Source organism: Anser cygnoides, chromosome 3 (assembly GCF_040182565.1).
Source record: "Anser cygnoides isolate HZ-2024a breed goose chromosome 3, Taihu_goose_T2T_genome, whole genome shotgun sequence".
Lineage (NCBI taxonomy): Eukaryota > Metazoa > Chordata > Aves > Anseriformes > Anatidae > Anser > Anser cygnoides.
Window position 1 is genome coordinate 122,453,463 of NC_089875.1, and position 23,530 is coordinate 122,476,992.

Below are 23,530 nucleotides of genomic sequence, written 5' to 3' on the forward strand. Positions count from 1 at the left end.
TAATGAGTTAGTCTTCGAACAGGGAAGTTCATCTAATCTCAGTGAAATTATAAGCGTGGTGCTCTGGCTGCTGCTTTTGGATATTCTTTTGAGTTTCTTATACAAAGAAACCCAAACAAAGTCCTGAAACAATTTTGGAAAAAAGCACAGAAGCCAAATTCCTTTTCACAGGTCCTGTTTGGGCTAGAGATAAACGTGTTGTAACTGGCATGGTTTTGAGTTTCTCCTGCCCTCCAGGTGGTGCTCGATGACATATCTCTCCTTCCAAACGCCCTGCAAGATGCTCTGCACATCCAGCTCGGGGCACCCCTGGGGAGGCGACTTCCATCCTGAGGAGGTGCAAGCTCTGTGAGCAGGGCTGGAGCTGCTCGGTCTCTGAGCTGCCAGCTCTGTAACTTCAGACTTCCATAAGGGTTCTTAACTGGCTTCCGTTATTTCTCTCCTGTTTTGCTATCTGCAAATCAGAAGCCTGCTGTACTTCTGTGGTTAGTTTGTCCTCTGTGGGCTGGTAGTGTGAGCAGTGTTTCTTCCTAACCAGTGAGGAAGAGAATATTGATTACCCTCATCTAAAGTAAACACGGGTTTTTAGCTTCTGTGTAGTTCAGAGCGGTGCCAGGTTTGTATTATTTCTGCAGTAGCCTGTGTGCTATGAAATGAGCATCCCCCTGACCGGGGGAAGATCCTCTACTTGGTCACTCTTTTGCAAGAGGAGAACTGAAGAGGATAAACTTGATGCAAATGACCAGCTCTCTCATTGACCAGTCTCAGAAACGTGCTGGTGGTAGGAGGAGGGAGGCTGCTTACTGCTGTAGGATATTCTTGTCTCAGTCTCATCAGCTGAGGACCAGTGAAGTGACTCTCCTTGTTCTTGGCAGAACACTTTGCCGCTAAAATATTTCACAGCTGTTCCTCAGTGCTTTGTCGATGTCCTTATCTTCTGCTGTGGAGCTAGGAGATAACACAGGGCTGGGGGAGCTGAGCTCCGTGGTTCTCAGGGCTGGCGTTCCTTCGTGGCTTGGTTCTAGCAGAGTCTTCCTCCAAGAAGTGAACAAGGGTGCGTGCACAAACACCCCACAGCACAGTGCAGGGCTGGGAGGGGACTTCAGAAGGATGCAGGGTTTTTTTTTAAAGGCTTTTAAATTTTGGAAAGGGTGAAGTTCCTTTTGATCCCACTTTAACTGGGTGTGAGGACAAATTATCTCAACAGGGAAGGGGATCTCTGTAGAAGCTGCTTCTGTCAAAACTGCTGGATTTACCTCTTGTGAAAGCTGCTTTTTAAAGCGGTTGTGAGCCTACAGTAAAAGTCTAGGCAAAAAGTCTCCTATGGAGAAAATCGATTGGGAAAAAAATTATCTTAAAAAAATGGTGAAACTGAAACTATCCACCAGCGGAAGAGACATGCATCCTGTGTCTGGCAGATAGCGTGACAGCCTCTTGCTCTTGCTGCTGGCTGGGGCTGTTGCACGTGGAGCTTGTGCCTGGCCCTTCTGGAGAGGGAGCTTCCCCTGCCTGGGAGGGAACTGCACAAAACTCTGCTGCTCTGCAAGTCCACTATGAGGGTGTAAATCTTGGGTACGAGTACACTGATCATTTTACCTCCCAAAAAGCAGGTCTTGTAACTCATTTTCCCTGTAGGTTTTGAAGTCCTCCAGCGTTTTCACAAGTCCTGAGGATGGTCAGTGTAGTCTGAATCCTTCAAAACACTCCGTAATGGCTTTGGACACTTGCTTTCAAGAAATGAAGTGTTTCCATCAGCTCAGTCTGGTTCTTGTCATAAGTTCAGTTGAGAAACATTTATGTGCAATTGCCCACCTTTTAGACATGCTTGGCTCATGCGCAGAATTATCTTGGTAGAACTTCTCATGGTCCATGTGGTGATATCTTGGAGGAAGCACGCCCAGAGAGAAATTCCAGTTATTTCAAGTTACGCAGTAAGTTATATTCACAGTTCTAAGCACAGAGTGTGGCCTGTATAGTGCATGATATAACCAACTAAGTTCTCTTGGGAGAACCGAAACCCGGAGCGCTTGGATTTGCTTCTGAGCCAGCGCTCCTGCTCTCGGGAGAGGCACCCTTGGGATGCCTGGTTCTGTTCTGTCAGGTCACCTCCGGAGCTGGGGATCACGGAACAGCTGGGGCTGGAAGGGACCTCCAGAGCTCATCTGGTCACAACGAGGGCTGTGCTTTGCATGCGATAGGTGATGTCCTCGCTTTTGGTAGCAGGTAATTATTTGGCAGTCCAAATAATCCTAGGCTGGCTGGCGCTGGGGGCACCCCTGGGTGTCCCTGTGTCACCCTCCCCCTCGCCCCAGCAGGGCCAACGTGAGCAGGGTGCCCAGCCCTCCAAGGAGGAGACTCCAAATAATTGCCAGATCAGAGTTGCATCACCTGGGGAAAATCACTTGAGGTGGGAAGTAGCTTTGGGTTATGGGCATGTGCAAAAGAGATTTTGGGATGTCTTCATTCTTGATCTCCAGTGCCTCACTGGACATACATGTCCGTAGTCAAAATACTAAGGAAAGAAATTGCTATGCCATCTGCTTCCTGCCTCCTTTCAGTGAAGATCTGCACACTGACAGCTTAAACTTGTCAATATTTTGAAGAGCTATTTCTACTGATGAGCTGTTACAGAGAGCTCAGCTTCTGACAAAGGAAATCTGCACAGGTCAGAACAGCCTTTGCTGTATTGCTCTTAAAATTATTGCTCTTAAAATGGCTCCAGGCCATTTGATATGTTGGTGAACTCATATCTAGTTTGTTTTTTTGTCCTCTGATCTGATCCGGGGGCTGAGAGGTACCTGTGAGGCAGTACCTGAGAGGGAAAGCAAGGACCAGGAGGTTTGTATCTTCTACTCCTGTTCCCTGCCTTGGTTCCTCATGGCAGCAGGAAGCTGGAAAAGTGGAAAGCAATGTGCTGAAGCTAGAAAGCTTATTTAAAGTGTACTTTCCTGCCTCTGCTCTGTCAGGAGCTTGGCTGGAAAGGGGTGAATGAGGTGGGAACAGCGTGTGCCTGGGAAGACCTTTCAGGCCTGCTCACGGAGTGACTGTTCCCACTGCTACAGCAAAACGTCCTCAGGAGGACACTTGTGCTTCTGTGATGTTCTGACACTAGCTAGCCATGCAGCTCCTTAAATGCAAATGGAGCATGCCAGTAAACTCTCCTGGGGGCAGCCCGTTCTGCTGGCATCAGCCCTCACCTGCCCCGTGCTGCGGGACCCCTATGGGGAGGAGGTGCTGGCAGGACTTGGGTTCAGTGGCCCGTTGAGGGTGCAGCAGGCAGCAGGTTTGGCACACTTGGTTTGTTTGCTGTATTAATTCATCCAAATAAAGCTTTACACAACTCCATAAAATCAGATTTGGATCTAAATTTGCCTGGTGATTGCTGTGGCGTCTCACAACGTGAGGGTCAGGTGACACAAAGCTTGCAAAAAAAAAATCTCTGTAGACTGGTCTAAAGTATTTGCAACTTCTTGTTGTTGGTAACCACACCAGGAAGCTTCTGGAGCTCGCTCTGCTTGTACCACAGTACATTTCAAAGCTATTTTATCCAAGGCTGCTTTTCAGAATGTGGTGGTTTGGTTTCTGGTGTGTTCACTTCTGCTGATAGCTTACATATGATGGAGCCAGACTTTGTGGAGGAGCCCAGTGCTAGACTGAGAGGCGATGAGCACAGACTGCAGGGTGGGAGATTTGGATTAGATAGGAAAAAATTTTCACTATGGGGTGGTAAACCACTAGAGCAGGGCCAGGGAAGGTTTTTCCCTGTACAGGAGGTGTTCAAAGCTGGGATGGACGAAGCCCTGAGACACTTGGAGTGCTCCTGCTTTGAGCTGGAGGTTGGGCCTGTGGCCTCCAGGGGTTCCTCCCAGCCTCCAGGGGTTCCTCCCAGCCTGAATCGCTGCAGTTCCTGGTTCCCAGCCTCGAGCTCCGGGGGAGAAGTGGCCTTTTGGCCTCAGTGCCTCTTGTAAGACTGAGTCATTGCAATACCTCAAAGCCTTTACAGGCTTCTTTGTGGAAAGAGTACAGTTAAAAGTGCTGTTTCTCATGGGTGACCGGAGGTATGATACTGCAAATAGATCGTGCTTGGTTAGTACAAAACAGCTTTGCTTTTCCTCCCTTTCAGTGTGCGAAGTTGCAAGTTTTGGGCTGGCGTGGAAGGCCCTGTAGCTAGCTGAAGCCGTCAGCTGACAAACACTTAAATAACTTTACAAAATCTTTAATCCACAGTTTCTTTGAATTTAATCTTCCAATGAGCTGGAACATTCGGGGTTCAAGTTGTATAGGTTCAGTAATATTGAGAGCGTGTCAGGGGAAATCAGGCAGGGCCTTTCACACTTCATTCCTGAGAACCACCAGGGTTGGGTTATCTCCACCTCTCTGCTGTTTCTAGTTAGATTGTTTTCATTCTGCTGGAAGATAGATATTATAAAATGTCCATAAAGGTATTGCTGACCTCTTTACATCTGAAATGTGGGAGTCTTTCCCGATGGGAAATGGGCATTTGTTGGAAGCAGGTGCGTTAGCACCAGCCTTACAGGCAGGCTGGCTTTAATTGCAAGCCTTTTCTTCAGCTTGCTTCTGTTCATTGCTGTAAGTGCTCGAGAGAAGGGCTGGCAGAAGCAGAGGGCAATAACTGCTGGTACAGTAAGGTCTTGCATTTTTTTAGTCAGTTACAAAGCTGGATTTGGCTTTTTCTGAAAAAAATAACCAACTATCAGCTTATTTTCAACTGAAGTTCACCAGAACATCACATTGTTTGAGGTACTTGTGACGCCTTTTGTAGTGAAGTGGAATTTCTGTAAAGTACAGGCTAAAGCCATCTTGGGTCAAATGGCTGCCAGCATTCATCGTATCTGAGGGCCTCAGGTGGCGTTTGGTGGAGGGAGGCTGTTCTGGGCTGTGTTTTCGGGTAGCTTTTCACTAGGGCTAGCGGTACGTATGGCGAGGGGCCTTGTGGCCTTCCGTGGCTGCTGTCGTTTGGGGTTCTGCTACCGGGGCTCTCCCTGAGGCCCATCTTCTGCCAGCCGAGCGCTCGGCCTCTACCAGCCCCAGGTGACCTCAGGTGTTTATAAAAGGCTTTCTTTGTGCTAGAACCCCACCTTGGTCTTTCCTGTTCATCTGCAGGGCAGTGGGAATGGCAACCTGCAGGCCACCAAGTCTGTCAGGTTTGTTTCACGAATCTTTGCAGGCAGTGCCCGTACTTCACCTGGAGCCTGCCTTGTTGGCTTGCAGGCCGCAGAATGAAACGCTGTTGGTCCTGAGGGACGCTTTGGATCTGGCAAACCCCACAGGACTCTGCCTCATTAGTGTTTAAAGAAACATCGAAGTCATCAGCTCTGCACCACCCAGTATCTGCAGAAGGATGGAGATGACTTGGTAGATGATGTAAATAATGCCTGTAGGGAAAAATGTTGGTTTGAAAAAGAGTAGTTTGAAGACTTACGGAATCATAGAATGGTTTCAGTTAAATGATCTTTAAAGTCCCTTCTAATTCCAACCATGAGGTTGGAATTCAAGAGGATGGCTATATAGAAAGAAGTTGAAGAGGATGAAGGAAGAAGAATAGGAAGAGGTGAAGAGGATGGTTATACAGAAACATCATGTTACCATTAGCAGGAGATGCGTTCATTATGTTAGGAGAAAGTCCAGCTAGGTGACTTTCCATAGCAGTTACTTACTTAAAGGTATCAAATCCCTGACTAACCACATCTTCCACTTCTCTCATCATGAGACTAGAATAGTAGCAGGTTTTGCTGGCTCCTCAAAATAAAGTTATACATCCATTTCTATCATGTGAAAGTGTAACAGCTATTGCAGGGAGAAATGTGGGGTGTAATATTCCAGTGATGAGCACTACAGGCATCTAAAAAGTTGGCATTCTCTTCTAGAAAACACAGGAGCTGAGATCTCAGCAAGCAGCTAGATGTAGGATTTACCTTCAGTTTGAACCAGCCCGCGGCCCTGTAGCAGAGACAAAGAGTGGGGGGACGCCAGAAACTCTGAAATCTTAATTCTGTACCCCAGAAGCCTTAGAGGGAGGTTCCTCTATATGAATTTGTCCTTTAAAACCAGAAAGTGCTAATCATTTCTGCATAGGCCCTCAAGGGGCACACAGATAAGTACCTTACACATGGACACTGGTAAGGTGAAGCTAATCAAGGGCTATAAACCTGAAGCTTTTGCTTACACATGTAAACAATATCTAAGGGCTTTTTGATCTCATCCAGGACTCAGTGTATGATGTCAGAATCTAGTAATGTTCCTGTAGGTCAGATCCAGTAGTCATATCAGTCTTAGCAGACCAGTAATTAAAGCTTATAAAGAAAGTTCAACTTGAGCGTGTGCTGAAGAGCACTACAGCATTCTCCAGGCTGGTCCTGATCCAAGGGTCTCCAGTGCCCTCTACTACACCCTGATACAAGTGCAGCTCCACCCCAGCTCACTGTGCTCACTGGCACCACCCAGGTTTTCAGGGCACTGTGTTTTGATCTTGCACAAATTCTCAGGAACTTCAAGTGTTGGTGTTTAATAATCGGCTTTGTCACATGAAAAATCTTGTAGCCAATTCTACCCCCACCAAAAAAAAACCACCACCAAAACCAGCCCTTCCCTTCTTTCCTTCCCTCTCCCCCACCCCCCAACAGTGGGAATACTGAAATGGAGCAAGTAGTGTGTTAGTTTGCATTACTGATGACTTGGCCAGCCCCTGGATTTACCCTTGGGAACACGGCTGAGATGATGCTGTACACGTGACACAACCCAACCATTGGCTTCCATAAATTGCTCACAGACTGTCTTGCTCCTCTGGGTTGTAGGGCTGCTGCTGTACCCACAACTGTGGGCCTAAGTTGTGAGATAAAAGTAAACTTCTGTATGGTGCCTGGCCACATACGGGACCTCTAAAGGGCCCACCTGACTTCTAATAGAAGTTCACTAACTGGGGGGGTTGAAAGTTACCTGGGATTGGTAGATCTATGCCAGCTTCTCGGAAAGTAAGCTGAAAAAAAGCCTGGCGGGTGCACATCTTCCTACACCCGCTTATGTGTACGATAGAGCCTAGCTGTAGTATTGCTGCAGATCTGCCCAAAGCTTTCTTAATTTGGTTCTGGTGGATGGGGAGGAGGGTTCGTATTAATGGTTAGACAATTGTTTTGCTAAAGTTTTTAAAGGGGTGTTTCTCTCCTTTTTTTGGGTTGCACTCCAACTCCAGAAGGTAAGAACCACTGCTGATTGTTCTAAAGCTACTGTTCTGTATTAACGCAAGCTGCAAAAGCCTTAATTAAAAGAGCAACTGCTTGTTTCACAGACTTAGAAACAAAGAAATAGCAGTAAAACTAGTGTTAATGCTTCTCTTACGTTAATCTACCTTTCCTGCATGCAGTTTGCATTAGCCTTTGAGTGTAATGCAAACGTGAAATCTTAATCTGCTTGCAAGTCTGTGGAAAATACCAGGCTAATAGCATGTGAGTGCTTGGTGTCTCATAAATTAACGTTGCTGTCTGCAGTCCTGAATTTGTGGGGAGGGGGTGCTTGATTTGCATGATGTTTTTGTGCGTCTTTGTCCCGGGGTCATTTGGCAGTGTATATGGGGTAAAACAATCTAATGCGTAGAATAAAACTGCTTTTCTAAATCATAAATTTGTGTTAACAAACTTCAAGTCGGTACTGTGGTATCTGCTTACGATCTCTCTCTCTCCTCTGACACTTCAGTAGATCTAAACCTATCGTTTTTAAAAATCATGTTTTAATTTACTAATAAGCCAAAAGCTATTTGTGTGAATGTCTGATTCAAATAGAAAGTGGGGAAGAAGGGATGCTCAAAAGGACAAAACGGGGAAAACCCTCACCCTTAAACGCAGCCGAGTCTGGGCCTTGTATCGAGTTCCATGCACTTGCAGTGACAATGTGACATGAAGGTGCTCGCTGTCGGATGCACTTTATATTAAGCTTCCATTCAGAGCAGAGGATAATTAACTCTTCTGTGGTGTCCGGGTTGCTGCGTGCTACCGCGCTGCCCTGGTGTAACAGAACCGACTCCGTGCGCTGTTCCTGCGCGAGCCGCGGCAGCAGGTGCCGCCTCTGTCTGCAGGATGCTCTGGAGCCAGAGGTGGTGGTCCTGTGGTGGGAGCTGCTGGGCCTGCACCCAGCTGAACGCTGCTGGTGTGCACGGAGGAATAGCGTAAATGACACATGAAAAATGGAGCTTTAATATAAAGTAGCCTTTCGATAGATAAATGCACCTTGCACGATGTTCTGAGTGCGAGTTCAAATACTGCACAGATGAAAATTTTTTAGGGTTTCAATCCAGTTTCAATCTAGCATCCCATCCATAGATGACTGAACAGAAATGATTCAGTCACATTTTGTTTTCAAATCAGAACAAATCCCCTTGCTCCTCCCCGAGGTTGCAGGGGTAAGGCTGATTGGAAAGGATTACGCAGTGGAATTGAAAGTGTGGAAAGAAAAATGCTCTCACCTCCTTCTCCCATTGAACAGGCAGCTGCTCGCAATAGAGATGTCTCATCTTAACCTTGTGTGCATTTACCATTTTCAAACCCCTTTTTCCCTGCTCAGTCTGAAGAAGCTTTGAATTTAATGTGGAATGTAAAATGCCATGATATGATGGAGGCTTAAGTTTGGCAATTCTCAGAAGGAGGACTTGGTATGTACGCGGCCACTGGAAAAGCGAAGTAGCTTAGAGAAATGCTCGGAGGGGTGACAGCTCGGAATGTGTATTTCGTATGCCACTGGCCTCATAACTACCTTTTAGCTATAAAGATTGTTATTAACCTGTTTTAGCCCTTTCAGCAATCCAATAAAGTAAGTGGAGTATGTGCCTGCTCTGCAGGCAGAGCACCTGTCACTTCTGCTGGTTGATTAATTTTGAGATGAAATTTTTGATTCGTTAATGAGATGAAAGTGCAGCTAAGGAAAATGTTAATATTCAAAATACAATAAATATTTAGAAGCTACCAGAAACCCTTGTTTGGTCATCAGTATACAGACTATAGTTCATGTAGCAGCCACAGGTTTATAAATATGAACAGTTTATAAGTATAAATAGACTTATAAGTTCCAATAAATCTGTTAAATTTGATGTTTCTAACAGGGCAGTTAGTGTTAGACGAGAATAATTCCTAAAATGTGATTTTCAGTGGAAAGCGCTGCTGAGAACAGCAATGGTAGGAGAGCAGCTGGGAACAAGGTCACAGAACAGACACTTTACAGGCGCTTAATGTTTGTCCCAACACAGAGTAAGGAAATGGTTCTAGAGAGGCTCATGGAGTACCACTCTTGGGGCTGACCGTGAATGTTGTGTACATCTAAAAGATTTATGCTTTCTCTGATAGTAATAAATAATAAAGATAATAAATAATACAGAGTTTAAGAACATGTATTTGCTCAGCCTGTTCACTGTGCTGGGTGGTCACCTGGTAAGTATTGGTGAGTACTTGCTTTATTGGACCTCTCAAGCAGCATCTGTAAGTGCAAATTTTCTTGGTGCTGTACTTTAATGCCCGTGCGTGCGCTAAAACCGTGTCTCTTGCTGCTCATGAAGGTAGCTTTGCCTGGGTGGATGTGTTACTCCCAAGTTTTTCCCAAGTTGAAATACACTGCAAGGAAGGGTAATACATAGGATGCGGAAAAGTACAATGGTTTAAGGCTTCCAGCAGAGAACAAGTCTGTGTTGCCTGGTTTTATGATCAAGCTCCTAGGTGTAAGCATGGCTTACGGTCCCTGCTCTGACACCATGAGTTTGCTGCCAGTCTTTCTTTGCAGCTGGGTGATCAGAGAGGCAGGGTCTGGTGAACTGAAGTCGTGCTCTTCCCCTCCCTTGAATTAAGAAGTAAAGCAAGAACTGAAGGCAGCCGCTCCAGTTGCTGAGTGACAGGAGCAACAGAGGCATGCACCAGCTCAGGCTGGAGCTGGCTGTAGGCAGAGCCCCAGCCGTGATCCTCTACCTGCTCTCCACAAAACCTGCCAGCTGGATCACTGTTGTGCAGCCTCTCAGCTATGTGGAAGCCTAATGTGAAATGTTATGTTTTTTTCATGCTATTTGAATAGTACATGTGATGTAAAAATCTTTACGGACTGAAAAACCTGCTGGAATGAATATTGGAACTGCTTATATAGCTGTAAAAAAAAAAAAAAAGTATATATATGTAGGCTGCTTAATGTTTTAATAAAAACATCATGTGTAACTTTTCATATAGTAACTACTTCTTGGGGGAAATTCTACTATTTAGTTTTACAGTTCAGTAAAATACTAAGTGTGCCCTGTCTACATGAAGTATCTTAATCCATGTGCATGGATTTACATTTAAAAAAAAACCACCTCATTTAAAAAAACAAACAAACAAACAAAAAAAAAACAAAAAAAACCCCTCTCTTCTAGCTCCATGCCATAAACGTGAGTTTGGCATTTTGCCTACTTTGTTAAACAGTACATGTCCCACACCAGCTAAGGATGCTGCACGTGGAACCAAAGAGGATGTCGCTTGGTTCCTAAACATTCCCGTGTTTCCAGAAACAAACAAACCCCCAAGAGTTATGCCTTACACCTTGTAGCAGCGGAGGGGTTACAGGACCTTGTGCTACTTGCATTCACATTCAGCGCCTGTTCTTAAACTGCTAGTGTGCAAAACCCCTCATCCGAGAGTGGCTTTGCTGCCCACCAGCTCCTTGGGGTGCAGTCGCTGTTACGTGTGCGCATGTGAATGCCGAGGGGACTGGGGATGGGGGAACAGGGGAACTCAACACATGAGAAAAGCGCAAGTTAGTCTTAGCTCATTTGGGAAGATTCTTTGTGTGGAAACTTAAAACAAAAAGCCTGTAAAGAGGGCAGGGAGGAGGGGAGAAGCAAGCCTCTGTGTTTCTTGATCATCAGCTCATCAGAGGGCGATGGAGAGGAATGCTGTTGGAAGGACAGCGTGTGACTGTTTCCGGGAGACTTTGGCACTCAGTATGGACGTACCTTATTTTCTCTTTTCACGGTAACTCTACACATGTTGTCCATGAGGCAATATACTGTGTCAAGCCAATTTTCAGTAGATAGAACAAAAGCCTGCAACGAGCCTGTCCTCAAAGCAGTCACGTAATTCCTTCGTGAGCTGTGAACATTTGAGCAACTGCACCTCAAACCCCTGATCTTCAAGCCAAGAACCACAACTTGAGCTTATTTAGAGTCCAAGGTGATCGATGGGAGTGATTGCAAAGCTGGAGACTGCTTCAGTCCAGAAGATCCAGAAATGAGTTAGGGGCTTGCTCTCCAGAAGGGAAGGAACTTAGCAATAGGGACCTTGTCACGTCATAGAGCTGAGGTCTTCTGAAAGCTGAATCCTCTTCTGAGACCTCTAAAATGCCTTGCACGTTAACGGCACCACATGGGCAGCAGTACCCAGCTGACTGTGGCTCCATACACGCAGTATGGGGGCAATGGAAGGGACTGAAATGAAATAGCAGATAGTGATGCCTCTGGAGCAGCATCTTCCCATTGAGATGCTTCTCTAACTACTGTGTTTGAGGTCGAGTGATGGGAACCATCAGAAGTGGCTGATGATCTGGTGTGAGTTCCTGCAAAAGGAAGGGATGGCCTTCGTTCATTTTTTTTTTAAAAAAAAAGGCAAGCCCCAGAAATAACAGCGTAATATCAGCTGATTCCTAAGGCTATTTTTAGACATTTACTGCATTTAAAAGCATCGCCTGGGCACCAAATGCAGGTAGCTGGAAAAAGTAATGAGTGAGTGCTACGGGGTTCTGAGCAAAGGGCAGCAGAGAGCAGATCAGGGGCAAAGTCTTTCCCATCAGAGGGGAAGGCTGCATCTCCAGGAATAAATAACCACCGCCCCACTGCACGTTTATTTGTTAGCAAACTGTCAGCTGTGGGTTGAGGGTTGTACTAATGCAATATCTTGTCAAAGAAACCTGCCCAAAGCACTTTCCCGTGGGATTCAGGCAAGTTCAGCAGAGCCCCCCTGGTTGGGATGTCATCAGAATGCTGCCACGAGCACCTCGGCTCATTTTCCAGCCTCTCTCTTTCCCTTGGCCTTGTGACCGTGCTGGGTATGTGTTTTCCAGAGCGGAGGTTTGTGTGTCAGATGGAGATGTGGAGCTGTTCAGCTGGGAGCTGCTGTCAGGGCAGCTCAGAAGCTCCATGGTGGTGGCTGCTCCTCCGCTCCACGGCCGTGCGCTGGTGTTGGGGCGGCGCGGATGGAGCGACGGTCCTGGAGGAAAGGTGTTCCTATGGGAAGGGCTCGTCCGTGGTCGCTCACAGAGGCAGAGAGGATGCAATATGACACGAGGACCACGTATCTTATACCCAAACAGAACCCAAACTTATGAAAGTTATGTGGGATTTGTTGACTGGCTTTAACTTTTAAAATTTTCCCAATAAGGTGCACGAAAGGCTCGAACAATGTTAGCTTTGTGCCAGATCTCTAAAGAGTGTATAGAGGAAGACAAGTACCTGTAGACAGGTGAATGCAAGAAGAAATTAAAGCAAAAGTAATAGATAAGCTGTTAAACAATGGAATCGAGTAGGAATAGTATAGGTGCCAGACAAGTATAGTTTTTGTAAAGATAGGTCCTGCCAAGACTTCATTCCTTGGTGAGCTTCCAGAGCATAGCTTTGCCTAGACTTCTGTAAAATGCTTGGCTTAGCGTTGATTTTCTGCCTTGATCCAGTTTTTAAGAAGAACGTACTCAGCGAACGAAAGGTCAGGTACGTGGCAGGCTTCTCGCCGTCTGAGACCTTTACTGAGTGCAGGCACGCGTCGGCACGCTCGGTGCTCTTCAGTATGCACTCAGTGATCCAGAAGTACGAAATTCTGATCATTTTCTAGATGCAGCAGCAGGGGGAGAAAGCTGGTGAGCAGCGGTGGGAGAAGGACAGGAATAGTGTTTATACTGCCACGTAGAGCTGGGCCAAGCGTGGCTCAGACACACGTTCGCTCAGCTGTGTCACGTCCCTGTCGGCGTTCACGTGAGAGAACTGCAGGCAGCAGGCGCAGCGGTGTGTGCTGAGGCACTGCTCTGCACCCCTGCCTTAATGCCGTGGGGGCTGTTTCCTGACCTTTTACATGGAATAATTTAGGTTAGGAAGCGGCCATCTGGTCCCACGAACCGCCTGATAACGCACGGCTCGTGTCCGTGGCTCTGAATCCTCGCCCCTGCCACCGGCACGCGGTGCCCCCTCCCTGAGCGTCCCACCGGCTGGCTGGAGCCGTGGTCCCCCGGCAGGGGCTGAATTCTCAGAGCACTGCAGTTAGTACGGATGGCATTGGGCCTAGCAATGTAAATATTAGCTGCCCTCTGGGGACAGTGATTCTCCTGTGGTTTGTGAGCTGCTTTATCTCAGTCCTGGGCCCCCAGCACCGAGAGAGCTGGGCCCAGGGGGGAGAGCCCAGGCCGGGGCCCCCAGGGTGCTGCCGGGCCCGGAGCCCCCGTGCTGTGAGGAGAGGCTGCGAGAGCTGGGGCTGCTCGGCCTGGAGCAGAGGAGGCTCCGGGGGAGCTCCCCCATGGCCGTCAGGACCCGCGGGGAGGTGCGGAGAGGCCGGAGCCGGGCTCTGCTCGGCGGTGCCCAGGGCCGGGCCCAGAGGCCCCGGGCCCAGCCTGGAGCCCCGGCGGCTCCCCCTGCCCCTCAGGCAGCACTGCTGGGCCGGGCGGGTGCCGGAGCCCTGGCACAGGCTGCCCCGAGAGGGGCCGGGGGCTGCTCCTTGGGAGCTCCCCGAGGGGCCGTGGGGCTCCTTGGGGAGAGCACCCTCCCCTGGGGAGCCCATTCCCTGTGTGCCTCTGCATGTTTATACCCCACCTGTGCAAAGGAGCCCTGGAATCTCTTCCAGGATATCAGCTTCTGCTCCTGTTAGAATTCAGTAATGGAGCCAAGCTGCTTTGCTGCTGTTTTGTCTAACCTGGCGTGAGCGTGTGCTGCCTGAGCCGTCAGAGGTCTGGGCTCTGCCTCACCTCTATCTCCATTTCCTCCCAGGGCTCATCTCACTGCTCGCGATGCAGATTTGTTTGAATATTTATAGCAAAGCATACTGCAAATGAGTAGCAATCTCGCTGTAGCTCCCACTCAGGAGTTTTGGCCACTCAGTCACAAATTTAGGATTTCAGTCAACCTGGTGGTTCCAGTACGAGCCTTTGTGACAAGATATTGGGAGGTGAAAACTTTGCACTGAATCTTGCATCTCCTGTGCGGGGTAGTGCAAGATACCAGCGTGCTGTACAAGCAGTGGCAGCTGTTAAATAGCGTGTGCGATCTGCCTGACCCAGCAACGGGAACAAAGTTACCTGTCTTCTGTGCCCACTGATTCTGCTTCTGTCTGCAGTGGGATAGCTTAAAAAACAAACAAAGAAACCCCCACCAGCACAGGGAAAAGGATGGAGCTCCTGTTTCAGCTCTTGGGGCTGGGATTGAAGCTCTCGGCTCTTTTCAGGGAATTGCTAAAATTGCAGAATTGGTTTCCATTCTCTATCCCACAAACCTCGTTGCACCACGCTGCAATTTTTTCCAGAAAACTTTAAATATCTCTGCAATCAGTAATTAGCTTGCAACAGATCTGCTCAGAGTTTCAGCTGAGCAACGTCGAGCATTTGGAGCTTTAAGAATGAACGACCATTTTGATGTTCTGCAAAGGGGTATCGGAGAGCCTGAACTTGGGGGTTTTTTGTTTGTTTGCCTATTTTCTGGAGCTGGAGCGTGGGTTCGTTGGACTGGTTTCACTGTTGCTTGTTGAGGCAGCTTCAACTTGTATTCTTGGGAATACACGTTGGATCTGGGCTCTTCTGCCGCTGCATGCCTGGTGGTCAGGTGAGGGGCCGTGATCGTCTCCCAGCAGAAGATTAATACTGACCAGAGAAATACAAAAATTAATCCTGTGTTTTTATTTTCAGTGGGACTTCTCCTCTTGCATGCCTGAATGCTATGTTACATACAAACTCCCGAGGGGAAGAGGGCATTTTCTATAAGGTCCCGGGGCGGATGGGAGTGTACACTCTGAAGGTAAGTGTCTCAGCTGGGCAGTTTTGTTTGAATGCTAAGGGGACTTTTATTTGTTTAAGATATGTTGTATTAGGATAATCCTGAAGAGGGAACTGTTCCTCAGTGGCATGAATTGTAGTGCAAACTATCCCTCCAAATGCAAGCATGGTCTCCTCATGCTTGTCAGTGAGCACCTTTGTGCTGAAAACACAACCAAAGTGCTGGTTTTTATTTGCAATACTGTGAATAAAACTACCAGTTTACTGTTATTATTAATCCAGAAATGAAAGAGTAATTAAAATTGTGATACAATTTTAGCCATAAAAAGGTAACGTTACCTTCACTAATCTCAGTTTAGAAATTAAAAAGTCCTTTAACCTTATTCAATTAACAGTAGGCAGAAAATACTTCAAGGGACAAAGTGAGGATTCCTTGATTTAGCTGATTTGGTTTTTAAAGAATAATCTTTATTTGAAACTTTTTTCCCCAATTAAACTACTAGAATGAAGCCTGCTGACACTGTTCTCAATTCTCTATATATTTGAAACTGATGACTGTCAAATAAGTTAGGGTTCCTCTCACTAAACACAGACCCGCTCAGTGTATGTCTCTGTTGGAGCTGCTTTCCTCATCTCACCCCATGCTCCTTGGACAGCAACAGTAACTTCTAAGATGAGATTCGTCTCCTAAAATATTTAAAATGGAAGAGAAATGCTTTCCTGTTCTCACCGTCTTCTGCCTCCACCCTGTAAACTGGAAAGGCACGATTCCTTGAGCACATAAAGTGACACCAAAGGTTGTCACCTGGGAGCTGTGTGCTGGTGCTGACGTGCCATCAGAGGAGAACATCTTCAGAGCTTCCAAAGTTTCCTTTGCAAGACATCCCACAAACTTCTTTCTTTGAACATTGTTGTGCCAAACAGAGATTGGCCTCATTTCAGTGCATTGAAGTGAAAGTATAAAACATCTTGTTGGTAGGAGGATGTATATTTAAGGTAAGGACTATCAGATACAGCCAACAATGGAGGGAAGGTGGTTGTCTTTTTGGGTCTCATTCTTACACAATTTGTTTCATTATGAAAATGTGTAAAGTTTTCTGGTTTAGGCGTAAGGAATGCCGACCTTAAGTCGAGAGCGGGAAGAAGGTGTTTTGTCAGAACGTTATGACTCAGGAAAAGATTCACATATTGTAGCAGACGAGTGGTTGAGTAATTGTCTGTGAATTCTGTGTCAGGATGTGGCCAAGCCATGCTGAAAAGTTTCAAAGAACAAAACAATTCTAGATATGAAAAAAAGATCTCTTTTGAAAGATTGCGAGCGTGTTTTTGATGGGATAAGTCACAGGCAGATCCAACGTCAAGAGCTTAAATCTAAGCAAAGTCAGATTGGAAGTGAGCATGCATTTGAACAACAAAACCCATCAGAGCTGCTGTGGTAGCTCCGTTTGTCATCCTCATGAGAACTGTAAGTTAAAACTGGTTATTTTTCTTAATGTTAAGCTTCAGCAAAGCTCCAATGTTATTTAACTCAGCGTAGGAATAAGTTCATTAAATGTAATGATTTGTCTTAGGCAGGAGGCTAGACTAGCAGGTCGAGTTATTCCAAAACCCTGTTGTTTCCTGCATGTCTAAGGACACGGCAGTTTTGTCGTTGTCTTTCCCTCTTTGGGGCTGTGTGATCCGGAGGTGGTAATGTTGGTGGAGTGTCAAGAAAGCCGCTGTGTCAGCCAGCCATGTCACACCATCCTCTGGTCCCCGTTGTCATGTTTGGTCCCAGTGCAATGCCAGGAGGAGAAGTTGTGAAGATGGTGCGTTCAAAGAGAAATCCTTTGGGGGATCCATGATCAATGAAATGTGCTGGTTTGTCCATTAGAAAGCTTTGAGGAGCAGGGATGGCCATTGCAGTAGAGGGAAGAAGAGCCAGGTGTCAGGTAAATCACACTGCTCAAGAGAGAAAGCTTCTGATAAAATCCCTGGCAAGTAAAGCAAAGTTGTACTTGCAGTTTTGCTGGCTCCCTGAACCGGATTATTGTGTCATCGATCCAAGTAGGAAGGAGACTGGTAGGCTGCCAGGATCTCCCTTCAGTTTTTTTTTTTTTTTTAGATTTGATTGTAAAGATATGTAAGACAGATTAGAGAGCCATAACAAAGGAGTATGTCAGTTCTGTGAAATCGTGTTTAAAGGATCTGGTGTTTCTGGTGGTGGTTGCCAGGAAATGCTTCGAAGGAGAATTCCTAAGGGCAGCAAGAAATCAAACCAAATTTTTCATTAATATTTGTTAATAGGATTTTGTTGTTGCTCTTTTTTGTCCCTTTGCTTCTAGTTCTGTTATCAAATACCTAATCCTCTACTTTCCCCAAATCTTGCCTAATTCTAGCAGTCAGCTGTGATCCGAAGCGCACCGAGCACTCCATGCCTCGGAGCGGTGAGTCTGTTCATGGTGGTGAACAGGAACCCTTCCAAGACAGAGCCCATAAGACGTGGTTTATAGCTCTCAAAAACGTGGCTACTTTCTCAACTAAGCTGCAGCGGTTTGCTTAAGGCCATGAGGCCAGGTCTTACACACAGCAGTGTGCTTTTGTAACGAGCAGCGTGGATGTGGGGGGCGTACAGCTTCAGGCACACCTGTGCTTGACAGGAGCACAGGCTGTTTCAGTGTTTTACTGATACTGCCTTTCAGACACAATAGCCAAGCTTTGCATGGAGAGGTGGAAGCACTGATAATATGTCATCTGATTAAAAATGCTGAGATGCCGTGGGTGTGCGCTGTGGCTGAAGTGGCGTCTAACGGCACGGGTCGGCCAGCAGTGCTCCTCTTAAAGCTACAAGATGCACGTGCCCTGGTAAGGGCACCTTGGGCACTTCTCCGACAGTCTGAACACTCTGCTTGGTTCCCTGGGGAAGATCAACTCCAAGCACTCTTAAATACTAAAGAATAAACCAAATTACATGACCTTTAAAAACTTGTAGCAAAAGTGCTGAATTTCTAGTAACTTCTGGTATTTCAATTTCTTGTAATGTAATATTTTTCAGTGTTTGCAATGGCTGCGTGTGCAGGATGAGCTTTCAGGGGCTGAATTTGTTTCAGGCTGTAGAGGTGTACACTAAGGTTTAGTCTTGCCTGGAAGGATTCACATTTTAAGTGAACAATTGACGTATTGATGTCAATAGACAGAGAAACTGAAGGTCATGTTGTTAATTAAAAGTCAAAGTTCTTGGGAAAAACAGCTGTCATTCTTGGAAATTCAGACCAAGGCAAACAAGCAGAACCCTCATTTTCCTCCCTTTCCCCATCTTATTACTTAAAAAGTTCAAGCTGGCCCTCCCCAAGGTTGGAGGGTCTTGATGGTCCATCGGTGAGCGGCTGGAGCCTTTCGGTGGTCGGCATTGTCCCGGGAACCCTCTGTGCATCTGGTTGGTACCCCCCTGCATTTTTATTTATTGCTTCCCCTGTGCTTATTATCCCATTGCATCGGAAAGGCCCACGACTGATTTTCTGTTCACCGGTAGCCTGGGAGATTCCAGTCTGCAGGAATATTTCTAACCCGAGATTTGGAGAAGTCTGGCCAGGTCAGCTTTTACCACACGTGATAAAGACAGAGCACACCGTCTTAGGAGACACATCTGTAGGAGTGGTAGCTAGACGACCAGGTGGAAGACTTTAAAAGAGACATCTTGAAAAAATCAGAAAAATAGGTAAATGTCCCAGCTTACTAAAGTCATCTTTCCAAGAGTTACGACATAAAGAGGGTTCGCTGAAAGGAGCGTGAGCATTAGGAGCAGGCAAGCTTCATTTTTACCAGCTTTGGTGACGCCTGGTATAAATAGAAAGGTTCTTCTCTGCTTCTGGTGACGTCCTCCCTAGGATTGCGGTTTATAGGTAACTCTGGGCCGTTAGTTCAGTGTCTGCCTCTGCCCTGCGCTGCGTGCACGGCCCATCGGCAAGCGGCGCACCGAGGGGCTTCGGGCGTCGGGACGGGGTGACGGCCACGGCTGAGGTCCCAGTCGGCAGGCTTCAAGGTGCTGTCCCTAATTAGCGCTAAGTAGGTTAAAACCGGAGTGGTGCCGATCACTAGAGGGCAGGCTGGGCTTAGGTGCGGACAGGCGAGCACAGCCGCTGGTGCTTTGTGCAGCCTCAAGCCCTGTGTGAACGCACGGCCCTGCCGGGCCTGCTGCGGCGGGCTCTGTGCCGGCAGGCCTTCCTGCTCGGGAAGTGAGAGGTCTCCGGGGCTGCCGGCCGCCCAACCGGCACGTTCTGTTTCCTCTGGCGTGACCTTCCAAAGCTGGCTGCCTTTCTCGTTATGCAGAAGTGTGTTAGAGCTGGTGGCTGAGGACGGAGCAGACAACTAAAGGGGCGCGTAGGGAAGGGTGTGCCTGTGAGGTGGTGACGGGGGGAGTGGAGAAGCCGCGGCAGCGGGTATGGGTTTCATACAGACTGGCGAAAGGCGGTGTGCCTCTGAGGCCGGCAGCTAAGCAGTCCTGACGTAGCTCTCAAGCATAAAAAATCAACAGCGAGTGCTTGGCAAATAAAGCAAAGTGCTCCTTTTAAGAATTGCGTTAACTGGAGAGTTTGTCGTGGGGTGGGTAACTCGCCTGCGTGCTTCGTTTGCAGAAGGACGTTCCGGACGGGCTGAAGGAGCTCTCTGACGGCTCGGAGGAGAGCAGCGACGTGCAGTCCGACTCGCAGAGCTCCGAGAACAGCAGCAGCAGCACCAGCAGCAGCAGCAATGGGTGCACTAACAAGGACGGGAAGAAAAGCAGGTGGAAAAGGAAAGGTAATTTTCCCTTCCAGGAGTGGTGATTTTGACACGGTCTCTGGTGAAGGACTTTGAGGATTTTGCCAGTCAAATCTGTTCCCTTGTACAGCCAGGCCGTTACAGGAGCCTGAGGCCTGTTTTTACTGTTTGTGCTCCTGGTGAGAACTCACGTCACAAGAGCAGCTTCACTGTCGAGACACCCAAGGTATCTTTCATTAGGTGTCTGTACTTACAGCTTGATGCAGGTCAGCGACCAGCATAGTGTGCTTCAGACCTAGGAACAGCAGAATCGTTTTCTTTCGGGTTTTCTCTGCCATCCCCCCTCCTTTCCTGAGATGACCGCACCTTTTGATTCTGGCCTCTCTTGGCGATGTTTGGATGCAACACTGGCTACGAGTGAGCACCGCAGCTCTGAGGTGACGGCCTGTTGTGGGAACCGAGGGGTCCCATGGGGTCTGGGCTCCAGCCCTCCTGTCCTGTCCTGCTTTGGACTCTCTTCCCTCATAAACCAAACAATGTTTAGGTATTCAGTTCAGTTGAATATTAAATCACGACCTTAAATAATATGGTAAATTTCAGCAATTTTTTTGAGGCTATCTAGATTCTGGATTTTACACGAAATAATATATTTGGTATTGCAGGGGAGTACCAAGTGAAGGTAATGAATGCATTTCACTCTGATGAATTCTTCTTCATCCTGATATCTTTGCCACTCTGAGGAGGCAATGTATCTTGTTGGATACTGTCATATCATGCTGTTTTACTCTCTCAGGACCAGCAGAAACGAGCACCTCTCAGCCAATGCATTGCAATAGTTACATCATGTATTAGTAATAAACTTGAAGTTCCCCCTTTTACTCCCCTCTATTTCCCATGTCTGTTCATTTGACAAATATTGTCTGAATTTTCATTCTTCCTTCAAAATTCTGCTCATAAATCTGCTTATCTCTTTAGATGTCACATGCTGAATTAATAAAAAAAATCATAATAAAATGTGAGGGTGCAACATACATTTATCAGAAATTCTACATTCACTCTTTCCCTTAAGTAGGGGTAGCAGGCTGCACCTCTCCCTTCTGGGTGTTCCTGCAGAGCTCTTGGTGCAGCTGCTGATGTTACAGCTTTCCCTTTAATCTGATCCTTTCCTTTTTCCTTTTCTACGCAGTCATGCACAGAATTTCCTGGCTGAAATGAAACAAAATCAAAAAATTATTTCCAATACAGTAGGATAGTCTAGTGTAAGTGGTTTTCTAAAGCCACTGAAGCCTTATTATAGAGCAGTGGGGTCCGCCAAACCCTTCTGTCCATGAGACATGCAAGGCTTGTGGGAACCAGACCTTGCGTGGGGCTTCCCACGTAGTCACAGTGCAAGCAACAAAAAGAAATTGTTAGATAGGATTTGAGCAGTTAAAATACCAGGAAAGTACACGTTAAAAATTTAGAAGTAAAACTTGACTACAAATTAATCCTTTTAAAAGGAAAGCTATAGGTAGTCTGGCTAAAATATTTTCACTTCTAACAAAGCCTCTCAAAACATTTGGTCAGTAAGGGTTTTTTTGGGTACATTGTCTGCACCTCCAACATTATGATATTATGTAAAAATTCGAAAGGGGAACGTGAACTTGCGAGAGAAAATGTATCTTACAGTGAGATCGCAATGCTTGTGTAGCTATATTTGTATACGTCTATATAAAAGTTTCATATACCCCGTTACCGAATGGCTGAACAACCAGGACCCTGTGTGGTTTGGGAACCAGAGGAAGAAGGAAGGGGGGTTGTAGCCTGAAACGGGTAGCAAAAGTTACCCACACCTCAAAGCAGAGAATTTGAAAATAACAGTTTCAGGACAAATACGAAAAAGCAATTTTGAACTTCTTTGTTGTCTGATACTGATTGTTTTTAGGAATGGCATTTTGACCTTCAGCATAAAGATCATATTTTCATGTGCTTCAGTGCACTGGAGGTCAAGAACTTCAGTATTAGCAATGTAATTCTGGTCAGCGGTGTTACTGAGTGTTTTCCTTCTGTTCCTCTGCGGATTGCGTTCCTTTGTGTGAGTAACTCTTAATTATTAACAAACTTACTGCTTAGTGTCACACAGTGACCAGCTTTTGAGGGGAGATGACTTTATCCTTAAGCTTCCCTTTAAGAGACTTGCGAACAACAAAGTGTGTGTTTGCTGAACCAGGGGTGGCGTTTCTGCGCGGTTAATTAGGGCTGTGGATGTACTGAGCCTCTTCCAGACCCAGGGGAGCTCCGTGGAGCCTGGATTTCACCTGTGCTAGCACGGTACTGCAGGAGTGAAAACTGAAGCGCAGTCATCCTGAATGTACAACCCAGTTTAAATCCCATAAGCTGGCTGGCAGTATCTGTAGACAAACCTTTCCGAGTCCGTGCATCCCGCCTCCTGCCCACAAGTGCATCCCATATTTCGGCTGTTATGGGTCCGTGATGGATGCAAACGGAGGCGCTGTGCCACGGCTGGCTGCTTCTCTTGCCTCTGGGTTTCATGTCTTACAGTTACACGGGAGCGAGCAGCGGCGGTGGAAGCTGCCCGACCTTTGTGGGACGCACAGATGCCCTACTGGGGGGCGTTTGTTTCACCATCTACGCTCTGCTCTTCTCTGCAGCTCTCACCTTGGCTGCTGCTGGCGGAGCTGAGCCGGCAGTGAGCTGTGAGCACCGCACTGAGCAGCCTGGCTGCTCACAAGCAGAGGAGGGGACTGCTCGTCTCGCTGCCTGCTGAGCACCACGTTTTGGCCATCAGGATGAGGCATAAAGGGAAGTCACCCCTAGGACACGTGGAACCACTGGCTGTATTCGGTTTGAAATACTGAAATGCTGTGCATGAGTAGGAGTGAGTTCCCGCAAAAGGTGATGCACCTCCGTGCAGGGGAATGGGTTGGAAAGCAGCGACAGGCGGTGTGTCAGAGCACGTTGCCTGGTGGTTTGTGTATCTGGAAGTCAGAATGCATTTGAACAAATGAACCGAGTGGTGGTGCTGAGACTTGCTGTGGCGGTGTTACCGGCGGGCAGACGGATGTGAGGCTGACTTCGTCTGAGGTCTTCCCCTGGACAGGAGCTCGGCCTCCTCCATTGTCTTCTTGGTTCGTAATGGGTTTAAGAAATGGCTACTTGTAATTCTGCATGTTGCATTGGGGAAATAAAGCGATGTTTCTGGAAATACTTAGGTCTCAGAGGCCACTTGCCAAAGATAAATTTCATGCTTCAGAATGTAAATCAACCATGAGTCCCTTTGCATCGACAGACTTCCCCAGCAAAATTAAAATTTCTCTTTACATACCGACTTAAAGATTTAGCACATTCCTCAGAAACACCAAGCCGAAACCCCTGGAGGACTGGGTGTGGGGCTGGAGGGATAGCTCTGGAGGATACCTTTCTGCTCTGCTCGAAGCGGCTGCAATTGCACGTTCTGCTGCGCTGCTTTCTTTAGAAAAGACACAACTCTACTGTGTTTTGTGCCGTTTGGAAAGCCCAGGTGTATGACAACTTCTCAACTTGAACAATGCACTCTGCATTCCTGCTGCTTCTGTTACAAGCAATGAGTTAAGCTGAGCGAGGGGGAAAGAATACTGGATTTCTCTGAATGCTGATGTTAACAAAGCTGACCTGAAACGTCTTTTCTTTGCAGTCAGCTTTGCTCACTTGGCTGTATTAAAAGGAAGTGCATTCTTTCAAATGCTGAGTAGTAGAGGCCACCATGAACATGAAGAAAATGATGGACAGCAAGACGTGTTTGTTTAGCACCATACACCATGTTAGTTTTCTT

General features: G+C 47.0%; 1 protein-coding gene across 1 annotated transcript in view; it reads left to right on the forward strand.

Annotated features, from left to right (window-relative positions):
- Nucleotides 1-23,530, forward strand: part of ASXL2 (ASXL transcriptional regulator 2) — a 115,149-nt gene that overhangs the window by 29,466 nt on the left and 62,153 nt on the right. Inside the window, exons 3-4 of the mRNA XM_066995231.1 lie at nucleotides 14,896-15,004; nucleotides 19,596-19,758. Of these exons, the coding sequence (XP_066851332.1) occupies nucleotides 14,896-15,004; nucleotides 19,596-19,758 (272 nt within the window). The remainder of the gene's footprint in view (nucleotides 1-14,895; nucleotides 15,005-19,595; nucleotides 19,759-23,530) is intronic.